The following is a 14,009-nucleotide window of genomic DNA, read 5'->3' on the forward strand; positions in this document are numbered from 1 at the left end:
TCATGGAAACACGTGGAATACACAAAAAATGGCATTAAGCTATGCTTCCCAACTCTCCTTCTTCTCCAACCAGAAAAACATTGGCAGTTATTTTATTGGTGATTATCGGTTTTATCCACGTAATTGAAGACAGGTCCCATTGTTAAGAAGCATCAAGGAAAGAAGACAAAAGTTTTTGTATCGTTGTTTCTGCTCCACGTAACCCAAATGAAATCTAGACCATGCCCTTTTAACAAGTGAACTCAACTGCCACTTCTTCCTTCTCTTCCCCCCTGTTCGTAAAACATACTGAACAGAGTAGTCGGCTACATCAACTTACTTCACAAAATAGATGCTCAGATTAAATGTTTATTGCTCTCTAAATCTTCCTAGTCCAAGATATGTCAAGCTTGGGATCAGCTATGGTTCATGCTTAGCTAAGTATCATAAAGAACAGAAGCTGATTCGGGGGATTTCTGTCAGGGCGTTAAAAGATGAGATGGATGGCGGTACGAGTGGCGGCTTCCCAGGCCGGAGCTGGGAACCTGGCTTGGAAAGTGAGGTCCCTTTTGAACAAAGGCCGGTATGTTCGCTCCAAAACTTTCTGCATATGATGTTCACCGAGAGTAAAAACACAATTACATTATTGATGCCTGCAGATTAGAAAGCGTTGTTGAATTATGCATCTAAGAGTGAAAAAGAAGGAAAGAGGGAGAGATTTTTGTTATCATAGCTCAGCAGACAACACATAATCATTATTGAATTCTGAAAGTCCAACCAGGCATTAGCATAGGAGAAAAGAATAATGGAAAGCATGAAAAAGTATGTGATTTGCCAGGCAGACATGGATTCTGATTCGGATGTAACATGTCTTGTAGACAATATGATAATTGACGCATTTCTTATTCATACTTACAATCATCTGTTCCTGAAATAGGTGAACGAGTACTCATCCCTGAAAGATGGACCTCTTTATTCATGGGGCGAACTGGGACCAGGGCAATTTTTCCTTCGTCTAGGAGGGCTCTGGCTAGTAACTTTCACGGTTCTTGGAGTCCCAATAGCAGCTGCAAGCTTTAATCCTTCAAGGGTAAGTCAAAAACAACACTATGACATATTAACTACATAGTAAAAAGAATAATCAATATAGCCTAAGACCACTGCATCACCATTTACATAAATAATGTCTCAATAACTACAACTTTACATCTAAAAGACTTGATGCTACATTATAATTAAAAACTACAGCTAAAGATTTTTTTTTGTTTGTTTATTTATTTATAAGGTTCTATTACTTCTATGATGGGATCCCAAAGTGATAAAGGATTTGAACCTCGGACCTGTTACCCCCCACCTCTTAACAAATAAATACATGAGCACTAGGCCAAAGGGCCATGATCTCAACGCATAAATTTGAAAATTCATTCACAGATTACTAGAAGCAACTAACCACTCAAGCAATCAAGAGAATACTGAGTTTATGACAAGCAAAATATTTTCAATCCCTGAAAAAGGTTTGCCCCTTAACATTCTAATTCAAACCTCGCAGGAACCTGTAAGATTTGTGCTTGCTGCGGGAACAGGAACTCTATTCCTTGTATCACTAATTGTATTAAGAATTTATCTGGTATGATTTTTTTTCTTCAAGTTTAATTATTTTGTTGCTGTGGTGCATAAGGATGTTTATGTCATGGCCATTTGCAAATCATTTTGTGGATATAATTGAGTGTGCCATGCAAATGTAGGATTCTTTACTCTGTTTAAGATAACAACTATTCCAAGAATAACTATAATAAGGAAAGTGAAAAATGTTGGAATTCTTTTTTGTTCTATTAGTTGTCAAGAAAGAACAGATGATGACATTCTTTAATGAAGGCTAATATAGGCAAAGATGCATGATCATGCGCGATTTGTGAAAGAGTTATCCTATTGATAGGAGAAGAGACTATAGCTTATTATGACATGGAATCAAAACATAAAATATGTCAATAGCTGTAACAACAAAAGCATGATGCAATTGAATTCATTTGATAGGATAAATTCAGAATATTCATTCAGTAATTTAACTAAAAATGTCATATCGTAGATACTTGCACAAGCTCAGCACCACAAATTTCTCAGAAGCGAAACAAGAAAAGAATTAATTTTCTCACTTTCCCCTCATGTTTCTTTAAGATACAGCATGTCCTTGGTAGCAACCATATTCATTGTTAATTTAACCATAACCCCAATGCTTCAAGCATCAGTTTCCTTGGAACTGTACAACATTAACAGTCAGCATGTTCCAGGGATGGAGTTATGTTGGAGATAGACTTCTATCAGCAGTAATACCATATGAAGAAACCGGATGGTATGATGGTCAAATGTGGGTAAAACCACCTGAGGTTAGCACATATTGTGTTTCATTCTTTCTTTCTTGTCAGGAGAGGAGCAAAGGAACGATAAAGGACAAGCATGAAATTGTTCTTAAGAGCTGCTCTAAGTTTCTTTTCTTTTATTTCTTTTTTTTTTTTGGCCACATGCTGCTATAAGTTTCTAAAGCAAGAATAATTATTCAATATTGAGCATTCAAAATTGGAAATCAAGTGAGATGGACCACTAAAAGAATGAAACCGAAGTTTTGGTCGTGCATTGGTAGTATTTATGGCGACCTAAAGCCTGATCTTTAACTGGTAGTTTTTATTTTGACTTATTACACCATACAACCTTCGAACTTTTTATCTTTTACAGTTGAAATTAGGCTACAACTGTGTTTACTGGAGATCTTTGACACACAATTTCTAGCCAGTTTGTGCTAGTATGTGAGATGTGCATGAAAGTATTCAGTGGCATCTCTGAGTGGCATTGTGCGATATAAAGTCTCATGAAATCCTCAAGAAAGGCAATCAAAACTTTGAAACAAGGGATGAGATGATATCTCTAGTCATATTGATCAAACAATCAGATGTGAAACATGGTGCCATGGCAGTTGAAAATTATGCTGTTAACTACCTAAGTATCTGATGATAGAGACCTGTAAAATTAGATATTCCACAGGATCTGGCATTCCAAGTCCAAAAGATAATATTTCATAAGATGATAAGCCAAAAGCTTTGATGTATAATATGCAGACAGATATACCACAGGGTGTTACCTATACTTTGGCCATGGTAACACTTTGCTAAGATTAAATCAATTTTTAAGGGCAGCCAACAATTCCCAGATGGTGCACTGCAAAGTGGCTCATTGAATCGTCTAGTTTGAAACAGAAATCAAAGTCCAAATACTAAAAAGCCTAAACGCTCTGCTTAGGGGTATGTGAAACTTTTGAGAAACTCAAGTTTCAATCACAGCAAATTAGAGTTGCTTATTGAAATTAATTGAATTAGAACAACAAGAGTGAAATACTCTTTATCGTGCTCTTCAAGATGCACCATCAAAAACTTTGGCAGATATCATTTCATGCACTACATTGATATCTTTAGTTCTTTTTCCCTTTGCAGGTCCTGGCTCGTGACAGATTGCTGGGCTCTTATAAGGTACTAACATATGCAAACAACTTATTCAGTTGTAGTATATAGCATGTAGAAAGAGTTATGCTATATGTATGTCCGCTGAGAAGATTGCATCCTAAACCAACTACTAGTCATGACACATAAATGGTCACAAAAACATATGTTATTGTGAATTGAAAACAGATGTAATAGGCTTCTAGCTTTAAATATTTCAGTGAAAACATGATTACAAGCAACCACAAATGCACAAAAGAGAGGGACGGAAGGAGGGGGAGAGTGAAATACCTTTATACAAGAAATGATGGTATGCGTCACATCTGAAGCTATCAATCGCAGATATCTAGCAGAATAAACAACCTGCTTTTTCCCTCCATATTCTGTGGAGCTCTAAGTATAATTTATTTGCTTAGCAAAAATGCAAGCAAGCTTCACATTAAAAAATTTTGTGTCCAGGTTAAACCAGTTATCAAGTTGTTGAAACAGACACTAGTTGGAACAGGGGCCTTACTTGTTACAGCAGTATTTTTATTTATCTTTGCCACACCAGTAGAGGATTTCTTTAAAACAGCCTTTGCCACAAAGGAGACCCCATCGAATGTTCTTGCTTCAAAAACCAACACAAAGCTCAATATAAGGTACATGGGCATATGAAGATCAAAGGATATTTAAATTCTCAAATTACACTTGCTTTTCTTTTGTTCTTACAACAGCATTTCCATGTATATTGTAGAAAAGAAGAGTTGCTTCAACTACCAGTGGAGGTTATGGCCGATGATGATCTAGCAGCAGCTGCTGCAGAGGCTGCTGATGGAAGACCAGTCTACTGCAGGGATAGATTTTATCGTGCATTAGCAGGAGGGCAGTACTGCAAATGGGAAGATCTACTCAAGTAGTTTGATTGTATATTGGGTTTGAGTGGGGGAAGAAGGGAAATGGAATACAGGCCTTGATCACTTTGAATTTTATATGGTCAGTTTGCTTTGAACATTGTACGTATAGAAGCGGTAAATGCCAAAATTTTATCCAATTATTTCAAGCCATTAAATAAGTCTAAAGAAACAAGAAAGAAGCAAAATCCAAATATCATAATCTATAGCATGTCTATTCATAATTACACTGCATATAAGAGAAAGAAATTTAATGGCTAAGCAAAATGCACCGAGCTATCTCTACATTGGTAGCTTATTTTGGGAAATTATACACCTTTGGTGCACCTACTACAAAAAGCCAAGGCATATCAGAGATCGTTGTTGGAAACTAAATGGAAAACCTTCAACTTCAAGCAAAGAAAGGGGTTATAAAGGAGGACAGCCAAGAAATCAAAGGCAAGGTCACATGACTGCAATGAAGTCAAACTACGAGAAGTCTCGAGAACAAGGAAAGTTGGATAAAGAAGAGATCGAAAAACTGAAAAGCCTATTGGGAGGCCTTGAAAAGCCTACTCATGTATGTTCCTTGGCACACTTAGGTGAGGTCTTTAGTTTAGGTAAAGTCTTTAGTTCTCATGGATAAAATGTTTTGGGGAAGTCTATTACGAGTTCTTGGGTCATTGACTCAAGAGCCACAAACCACATAACACATTCTTCACATAAGTTTAGTACATATACCCTATGTCCTCGTAATAAAAAAATTATTATTGCAGATGGTTCACTTACTACAGTGGCAAGATTAGGAGATGTACAAATTAATCCCTCATTTGTTCTAAAAAATGTTCTTCATGTTCCTAGATTATCCACTAATCTGATATCTATACAAAAACTTACTAGAGACATGAATTGCAATATGACTTTTTATCCTTCCTACTGTGTATTTCAGGACCATGGCTCGGAGAAGAGGATTGGAATTGCTAAGGAGAAGGATAGACTATACTATCTTGAGATATCAAACAATGTAAATAATATCAAACATAGTTTAACTTTGTCATTTCTTTCTGAAAAATCTCCCAATAAAGACAAAACCTGGCTTTATCATTTTCGTCTTGGATATCCTTCTTTTGGAACTTTGAAAAACATGTTTGCTTTTTTGTTCAAATGATTAAATGTCAAAAATTTTTATTGTGATGTTTGTAAACTTGTAAAGCATAGACATTTGTCTTTTCCAATTAGTAATAAAAGTTCCACTCCTTTTTACGTGATTCATAGTGACATTTTGGGTCCCTCTACAATTCCTAATATTTCTAGTCCAAAGTGGGTTGTTTCATTCATAGAGGATTGTACCAAGATCTTTTAAAATTTTTTACTTAAATCCAAGTCAGATGTGAATAGTGTGTTTTTAAGCTTCCAAAACATGATCCAAAATCAACTTGGAGTGAAAATCAAGTGATTTGGGTATGATAATGCAATAGACTATTTCAACCAAAGTTTATCTACCTATTTCCAAAAAGAAGAGATTATCTATGAGTCATCTTGTGTTAATACTCCACAGTAGAATGGAGTAGTAGAGAGAAAAAATAACTATTTACTAGCCACAACTCAAGCTTTACTTTTTCAAGCCGACATACCCAAATCTTACTGAGGGGAAGTTGTTCTCATTGCCACACATTATAATTAGGTTAACTTCAAGGGTTTTGGGATTTAAAACTCTTATGGAACTATTTTCACAATTCTATCCCAACTTTAATACCATAAACAACCTCACACCTAGGATATTTGGTTATACATCATTTGTTCATGTTCACAATCATGAAAGGGGGAAGTTGGATCCAAAAGCAGTTAAGTGTATTTTTGCGGGGTATTCATCAACTCAAAAAGAGCATAAAATGCCATCATCCTCTTACAAAAAAATTCTATACATCTATAGATGTCACTTCTCAACCTTATCTTCAAAGGAGACTTCATTCATGGAAGATAAGGATAAAGGCTTCATCCATTAATTCTTCTAAGTCTAAATCTGTTTCTTTAGAATCCAAGTCAAACACTGAATCTAAGTCTAAATCCATTCTAAACATAGAAACTGTGACTAAGAATAATATTGTTCTTGATTCTATGAAGGAATTGTAAGTGTACTCAAGAAGAAAAGTTCCAGCTCCTAAACTGGAGCAGTCCAAAAACCTGATCTTAACTTTGGAAATGAGGTAACTGCAATCTCTGATTCTATTTCTCAAAATGAGCATAAATCTCCTAAAATTAAAACTAGTGATTATGATCTACCTATTGCTATTAGAAAAGAAACCAGAGAATGTACTAAACATCCATTATACCCAATCTTTAATTTTGTGTCATTTGAAAAATTCTCACCATCTCACAAAAATTTCCTTATGGGCCTAAGCCCTATATCTATTCTAATTACATTATCCAAAGCATTATCTAGTGAGAAATGGAGGCAGGCCATGGAAATATAAATGGAGGCCTTAGAGAAAAATAAGACATGGGAATTCGTAAAGTTGCCTAAAGGAAAAAATCCAGTTTGGTATAAATGGGTTTTCACTATAAAATACAAGGTGAATGATACTGTTGAAAGGTATAAGTCCAAGTTGGTGGCTAAGGGCTATGCTTAAACTTATGGAGTGGATTATCAGGAAACATTTGCTCTAGTTACCAAGACGAATTCAATTAGGATTTTGTTATCCTTGGATGCAAATTAAAATTGGCAACTTCAACAATTTTATGTAAAGAATGTTTTTCTACATGATAATTCAGAAGAAGAAATATATGAAGCTTCCACCAGGATTTTGAGGTCATCTAGAAGCAAACAAAGTATGCAAGCTGAAAAAGACTTTATACAGTCTTAAACAATCTCCTAAGGCTTGGCTCGAGAGATTTGCCAAAGTTATGCTAGCAATGGGATATAAGCAGAGTCAAGGGGATCACACATTGTTTATCAATCACTAGGATTTAGGGAGACTTAGAGTTCTGCTAGTGTATGTTGATGATACAATTGTAACCGGAGATGATGAAAAAGAGAATCTCTAAAACAATGTTTAGCCAGAGAATTTGAGATAAAAGAGCTAAGGAAACCAAAGTACTTCCTAGGAATTGAAGTAGCTCACTCACAGCATGGTATTTTCATTTTACAACATAAATATGTGATGGATCTTTTGAAGGAAACTGGAAAGCTTGCACATAAACCTGTTAATACCCCTATAGATCCTAGTCATAAACTTAAAAAAGCTAATGAAAATGCGACTGTAGATAAAGAGATGTACCAAAGACTAGTTGAAAAACTCACTTATCTCTCACACACTAGACCTGATATAGCATATGCTGTGAGTGTGATAAGTCAATTTATGCATAGTCCTAAAGAAATGCACCTACAGACTACCTACCGTGTACTACACTATTTGAAGGCCAATACTGGGAAAGGTATCTTGTTCAAAAGAAATTCAGGGCTGGTACCAGAGGCATATACAGATGCCAATTATGCAAGTTCGATAACTGATAGAAGATCCACCTCAGGATACTGTACTTTCTTAGGTGATAATCTTATGACTTGGAAGAGTAAAAAAAAATAATATGGTGGCAAGATCAAGTGGTGAAGCCAAGTTTAAAGCAATGGCTTAAGCAATTTGTGAACTACTATGGTTAAAGATTATCCAAGTGGGATGGACCAATGAGACTCTACTATGATAACAAGTCTGCAATAAGCATCGCACACAATCTTGTGCAACATGACAGAACAAAACACATTGAAGTAGATTGGCATTACATAAAGGAGAAATTAGACAGTGGGTTGATTTGCACACCATATGTATCAACCAAAGGTCAACTTGTTGATGTGATCTCAACAATAAAACATTTCAGGAAATTATTTCCAAGCTAGTAACGGAAAACACCTATTCACCAGCTTGAGGGAGAGTGTGGGAAAATACTTACTTACAGCTAGTTGTAATCTGTATTCCTAGAATTAAGTATGTTGTAATCTATATCCCTAGAATTAAGGACAAAAAATTAGGATAAACAATCCTTCAATCATAGGGCTCAGTTTTATGATGATTTAATTTTTTAGTTTACCCTCTAGTTAGCTGTATGTAAACCTAAGGTGCTTGTATAATTCAAAACTTTCAATTTTTCCATAGTTTCATCTTACCACCATCTGATCAAACTAGCAACACAATGAGTATGAGCAATTACTCCTCGATCTCAGAATTTGAATTGACAATCCAAGCAATTTCATATTCCAATGCTTCACGATGATGCCTGAGTATAAGTTTAAGGTCAACTGGTCCAGAAGGTGATGTTTTGCTCCTATAGCATATTCAAGTGATGATACAAAGTAAAGCGAGCAGGTATGAACATTAATTAAAAAATATCCTATGAGTCATCTACTCATCTTAATAAATCTTATCAATGGCCCCAAAACGAAATCATTTTCTTCATATATCCAAAGGATAACTTTCACAAATAGCAGCTAACAGGATGATAAATTCTGAAGATCCCATTACCAACATGATAGTTCACTATGCTCCAGATCAATTAACTGCCAAATGCAAAACTGACAGCTATTTCTTATACCCTAAAAAGGAATCCACTCATCACGAAGCAGAGCTGATTATTCATCAAGTCAAAAGTACTATTCAAATGCAACCCCCTGACTGGCTTCTTTTCACCAACAATTGTAAATAATTGTCCTCCGAGTTATCTCAAGATTTACCTTGCGGAAATTTGCTAGTGTGACTTTGTTTGATGCCTTTCAATCAAGTATAATGTATACTAACAGCCAATCCTTGAACCAAAAAAGGAAATATCTGTACCTTCTTAAGAGAAAAAGTATTTCTAGCCTTCATAAGCCCAAAGAGGCATCCATCCTAAACAAGCTTCTTGCACAAACTGAGGATTCTATATAGTTTTCCTCCAACGATGTTCCAGATGGTTTGCTTCCTTATTTTTGCATCTTCAATATCTAGTGTCCTATATGCAAGCGCAAGCAAATACATAGCTGGATGAAGTCTCCTGAAACGGTATAAATAACAAAGTAAGATACTTTCAAAGCTTAATTCAAAGAATGCAGTTAATAGATTTTCCATTTCAAAACAACTCTGGCTGTTTTGCCATTAGGATCAGGAGGAAGATTTGGGATGAAGACTCATGTTAACCAACCAACCTTTTTATAAAAATACACGAGACAGAGCATCTTCATTAAACTAAGAGTATGGAAAATCAAGGTTTAGTCAATTTCTATTGGTTTATGATGAGAGTAGTAAAAGAACCAGCTGAAAATATTAAATGATAAAGAGATGCACGTTGAATGCTGCCTTATTCTCCAACTTTGAAAATTCAATTTGGAAAATTTTGGTTAAAATTCATTTTGGAAGCAAATTAAACCATCGCTGGATTTTGAAGGTTTTAGATCATTCAAAACATTGTAGCCTCATCTGATCAATAAAAAAGATTTTAGTCCCATCAAAGTTAATATTAATTACCAAGGAAAGGTTTAGATCAGCCAGTTACGTTCATCTTCTCATTTATAAGCCCAAGGGAAGTGAGAAAACACATAACAGCTCATACTTCCTGTGTTCATGGAATGGACTTACTCATCAAATTGTTTATTTGCATCAATGCCATCCCAAAACCTTTGGGATAGGACTGTCTGGCCTTTCTTATCTTTCCCAAAAGTTTCAATGTACCAACCACCAATGTCATGCATTCCACAACGAGGTTCAAACAACCAAAATCTGTTGCCAAGTCACAAAGAGTATTACAGTCTAACCAAAGTTTAGAGTTTGCACATCTAATCAACAAGTGATCTTTAAAACCTGAAACTGCATTGGTAATTTACGAAATAGAAGCTTCAAAACTAGAAAATTTTGAAAATACCAGCTAATGGGATAAAGCGTCACCAACTAAACAAAAATAAATAAATAAATAAAGTGACAGCCCAACCCTAGTTCCCTACTACACCCACAATGGGAAAATTATTTGCACCTGAAAGTTAGAATTAAACACCCTTCTTGGTAAGCTTCTTCCTTGACGGCACCAAATATAAAATAAACTATTCTAGAAAGAATAGAAGACTAGCATTATAAGTCAACCACAGATTAACATGGTTATGCATGGAACATGGAAGCATGATGATACGAGCGGGAGCTCATTTGTTAAAATATGTTGCAGAATCACATAATATTCCTCAATATGAACACGATTTATACAGATCAACAATCTTAAACTCTACAGTAAAACATAAGTAAATGACATAGAAGAGATTAGATAAAAGAGAAAAGCATAACTCAATAAGTGAACTCTCCAGGATTTTGGTTAAATAATGAAAATATCCAATCTACCGAATCTTAAAACGAGAAAAACATTATTGTAACTAGCCCTACCTACTCAATGATAAAAATTGCATGTAGCTACAAAAAGAGAATGCTAATGCTTGAATACTCACAACCAGGCATTAATTGTCAATATTATTTTACAATAGAAATGAAAAAGCTTACTTGCTAGGTGGTAATCGAGCTCTACTGCATCTACACTCACAAACAGAAACTTCCTTTCCCACCCGATACCAGTGCATATGCTTCACCTTGAAAAAACAAATCAAAAGGAATACCAATAAAGACAAATTCACATAGCTATGTAATTGATCATGCAAATCCATCAATTCTGCAACATATTCAGCATTTTCTATAAAGAAAATTACACAAGAAAATACAAAAGAAAAATGAAAATAACTTAAAATCAGACCGGCAAAGATTGTTAATTGAACATTCTAAATATGCTAAAAGTCGAAATTATATCTTAATAAGGATAAAAGCAAAATAGCATAGAATTTAGGGAGAACATAATTACAAACCAGCAATGTCCTAAGTTTCATTATCACATGGGTTTTTGTACCACTACTATTGTAAACAAAACATGACCCCTCTTCCGGGCTGGTTCCAAGTCCAGTTATTGTTCCCAACAGAACTCTGGATCCAACCTTATGATCCAATCCTTTGCCAAAATGCATGGAACCATCATCTGAAGTAAGAAAAACTTGTATGTGGTCTTCAACATCCTCATTTTGTATCTCATTAAAACAGCTTTTAGGAGGGATTCTATTGGCCACAGCTACCACCCTTCCAGATACATGCAACTCCAAATCTCTATATGCATCAGACACATGGTTTTTAATATCAGTGACTTGAATCTGAGGCATTCCACCATAGTTTTCTTTTTTGTTATTCATGCAAATTCTAGCATTTTGGGTAGACTGAGACATGATTGAAGCAGCAGACATAGAACAAGTCAACTTTTCATTATCAGTGAAAGATAACTCAGGAACCCTTTCAACCAGGCAAACCATCCCAAAGAGATTGCGCCCTGAAACCAAGTGCAGCACCTCTGGATTTTCGTACACAGACCTTTCCTCAGCTTCAAACCGATCAGGAAGAAGATCCATGGATTCAATTACAGGACCATAATAAGCCTTGCATATGGCTGAATAGAAATCAGCTTCAAGAACATCAAAATAGCCAGTTCCAACCACTGCTTTCCTTTGAGAAACTATATCATTTACAGCTAATCTATACCACTTTAACCATTCAACAACTTCAATCTGCTTATTCATTGTTGTATGGGATGTGTACATGTACAATGTCGAACCCTTTCTAGAATGCTTCTGTACAATCTTTCTTTGAGATAACAGATAGCTGTCATAATATGCCCTTTTCTCAGAATCAGAAAGAATCTGCAATCCATTATTGAAAACACCATGACATCAGAATGCCTTATATTATAAAAGCATCCATAAGGGAATACGAATCATTTCCATTTCCAAAAATACAATTGTAGAATGTATCAAATAAAATATAATTACATATACATCTCCCAGCAGTACCTTAACTTTTTCTTTAATTCTTGAAATGAATTATTTACTTTTATATTTAAATGTATTTTTTACTGTTTTGTTTTAACAAAAATAAAGATTAAATGTAACCCAAATTTATCATGCATACGATTCAAATGTTCTCTATTTCCAGCATTAAAAGGAAAAAAATTACAATTAGTACATAGTTCAGGCATTTTTACTAAAATTTCATATGATAGAATTGAATATGTTAAATTTATTATCATTTAACAATTTCAATGACTTTTCATCAAATTTCAAATTCAGCGAGTAATTGAAATCGTTAAAAAAATACACACGTTCGTATCAAAATAATCGGACTGAATTAGAGAGACAATTAAAAGCAACAACACCTCATAAGCGGCGAGGATTTGGACAAAACGGTTGGAAGAAGCAGATGAATCGTTCTTGGACTCGGCGAGGTCCGGATGAGTTTCTTTTGCTAATCTGCGAAACGATGCTTTGATTTCAGCGACCGAACTGGTCTCTGCAACTCCTAAGATATGGTACGCATTCTCGCCAGGGAACTCAGTCTGAGTAGCCGAATCAGCTTCGGTGCTGTACCACTGAGTTCTGAGGCTCGGATGCAAAAATATAGAGCATAAAGAGTAGCAAAAACAATTTGGTTGAATTGAAAAAGAAGGAATTTTCCGGTAAAGGTGCAGTCCAGAGAGAAAAGACATTTTCAATTTTGATTTTTGCTTTTATTTTTGAACGATTTTTTTAATCTAATTTTGGAAATGAACGAAAGAAAAAAAGAATTGCTAGCATGAGAGTGAGTTGCCTCGATAGTTACAGTGAAACAAAGGCCATCGGCCCGGGATCGGAGAATGGGGACAGTATTACGGTCACTCTTGAGTGCATGAAAGTTGAGACACATTAACCATCATGGCACGTGGACTAATTATTGCATACCACGTGTTGTTTGGGGGGGGGATAACAGGGCCATTCACTTATGGGCCTGTAAATGAACTAAGCCCAGTTGATTGAAGTCTATGGGCTTATTTTTCGTGAAAATCGTGGAGTTAGAACCCATCTTTTTTTCTTATGTATCTTCAATTTTAATACCACATTGAGATTTTTTTCAGTACAAAAAACAAACTCCATCTTTCCATTAAGATTATCATTATCTTACATTAAATGCTTCTCTAATCAATTTTTTTTTTATACAAATAGGTAAAATTGATAGAGAAAGGAGAACAGATCTTGGTTGTTTTGATTCGAAACTAAAATTTATATATTCCTTTAAAAACTTTTAAATCATTCGATCAAGGAATTTAGAACAAATCAATTTTTTTTTTACACACATTTGCTGCAATAATAGAGGTCATGTTTTATAAGACTAAAACATTGAAAATGGTTTAAAATGTTAATCCCATCTATTCACCACCCTCCTTATTCGGCGACAACTCCTTATGAACTTGTTTAACAGTTGAATTAATATTATGGCTTGAAGGACGGCTTTAACAGGTTGCCAATTTGCCAAGTTGCAAACATAAATGTTTCTAATTGAGGACGTGCAGAAGCTAGGGAAGGAGGTTTGAAAATAAAAGATTTCGCTTGTCATCTGCTGTTATTTCACCTGCAAGAAGCAAGATGTAATAAAGTGATGTTTCAAAGGCTTTAATCTGATTGAAAATGATCACATTTGGATCATGTTCTCTCCTTTATGATTCAGATCCACTTTGTTAATGGAGATTTCAATGTTAAAGCCTGTATTCAAACTGCCTGCATGCGCTAATTTTTCAGCATATCAATTCTATCGGCCTCTTT

At 35.1% G+C, this 14,009-nt stretch overlaps 2 protein-coding genes across 9 annotated transcripts; one reads left to right on the top strand and one right to left on the bottom strand.

The window, feature by feature from the left end:
* Positions 1 to 157: 157 nt before the first annotated feature.
* On the bottom strand, positions 158 to 13,071 carry LOC111292644 (Chaperone DnaJ-domain superfamily protein). Of its 8 annotated transcripts, none has more exons than XM_089766521.1 (10): positions 12,590 to 13,071; positions 11,202 to 12,077; positions 10,846 to 10,931; positions 9,943 to 10,083; positions 9,163 to 9,361; positions 4,179 to 4,296; positions 3,982 to 4,077; positions 3,759 to 3,899; positions 896 to 1,053; positions 158 to 583 (listed from the first exon to the last, which is right to left on the bottom strand). In XM_089766521.1, exons 1-5 carry the CDS (start codon positions 12,917 to 12,919, stop codon positions 9,217 to 9,219), a joined length of 1,578 nt encoding a protein of 525 aa, XP_089622647.1. In that variant the 5' UTR covers positions 12,920 to 13,071; the 3' UTR covers positions 158 to 583; positions 896 to 1,053; positions 3,759 to 3,899; positions 3,982 to 4,077; positions 4,179 to 4,296; positions 9,163 to 9,216. The 8 variants fall into 8 exon arrangements, with proteins under 8 accessions (XP_089622647.1, XP_089622648.1, XP_089622645.1 ...); XM_089766522.1 differs by having other exon boundaries at positions 896 to 1,046; positions 4,227 to 4,296; positions 12,590 to 13,061; XM_089766519.1 differs by having other exon boundaries at positions 158 to 632; positions 4,227 to 4,296; positions 12,590 to 13,061.
* LOC111292645 (protein CONSERVED IN THE GREEN LINEAGE AND DIATOMS 27, chloroplastic-like) lies at positions 317 to 4,500 on the top strand. The gene is made up of 7 exons (XM_022885123.2): positions 317 to 562; positions 917 to 1,069; positions 1,529 to 1,606; positions 2,268 to 2,363; positions 3,462 to 3,497; positions 3,927 to 4,108; positions 4,204 to 4,500. Exons 1-7 carry the CDS (start codon positions 332 to 334, stop codon positions 4,364 to 4,366), a joined length of 939 nt encoding a protein of 312 aa, XP_022740858.1. The 5' UTR covers positions 317 to 331; the 3' UTR covers positions 4,367 to 4,500.
* Positions 13,072 to 14,009: the final 938 nt, after the last annotated feature.

This window comes from Durio zibethinus, chromosome 10, assembly GCF_047325235.1.
Source record: "Durio zibethinus cultivar Kanyao isolate XHJ-2024 chromosome 10, ASM4732523v1, whole genome shotgun sequence".
NCBI lineage: Eukaryota > Viridiplantae > Streptophyta > Magnoliopsida > Malvales > Malvaceae > Durio > Durio zibethinus.

Bases quoted from the DNA above. Each gene is read 5' to 3' on its own strand.
- LOC111292645 (XM_022885123.2), top strand. From the start codon at position 332: ATGCTCAGATTAAATGTTTATTGCTCTCTAAATCTTCCTAGTCCAAGA. The intron at 563-916 runs GTATGTTCGCTC...TTCCTGAAATAG, and splicing joins TCCCTTTTGAACAAAGGCCG to GTGAACGAGTACTCATCCCT. The intron at 1,070-1,528 runs GTAAGTCAAAAA...CAAACCTCGCAG, and splicing joins CAAGCTTTAATCCTTCAAGG to GAACCTGTAAGATTTGTGCT.
- LOC111292644 (XM_089766521.1), bottom strand. From the start codon at position 12,919: ATGTCTTTTCTCTCTGGACTGCACCTTTACCGGAAAATTCCTTCTTTT. The intron at 10,932-11,201 runs GTTTGTAATTAT...TGTTTTTTCAAG, and splicing joins TGAAACTTAGGACATTGCTG to GTGAAGCATATGCACTGGTA. The intron at 9,362-9,942 runs GTAAGTCCATTC...ATACCGTTTCAG, and splicing joins GCAAATAAACAATTTGATGA to GAGACTTCATCCAGCTATGT.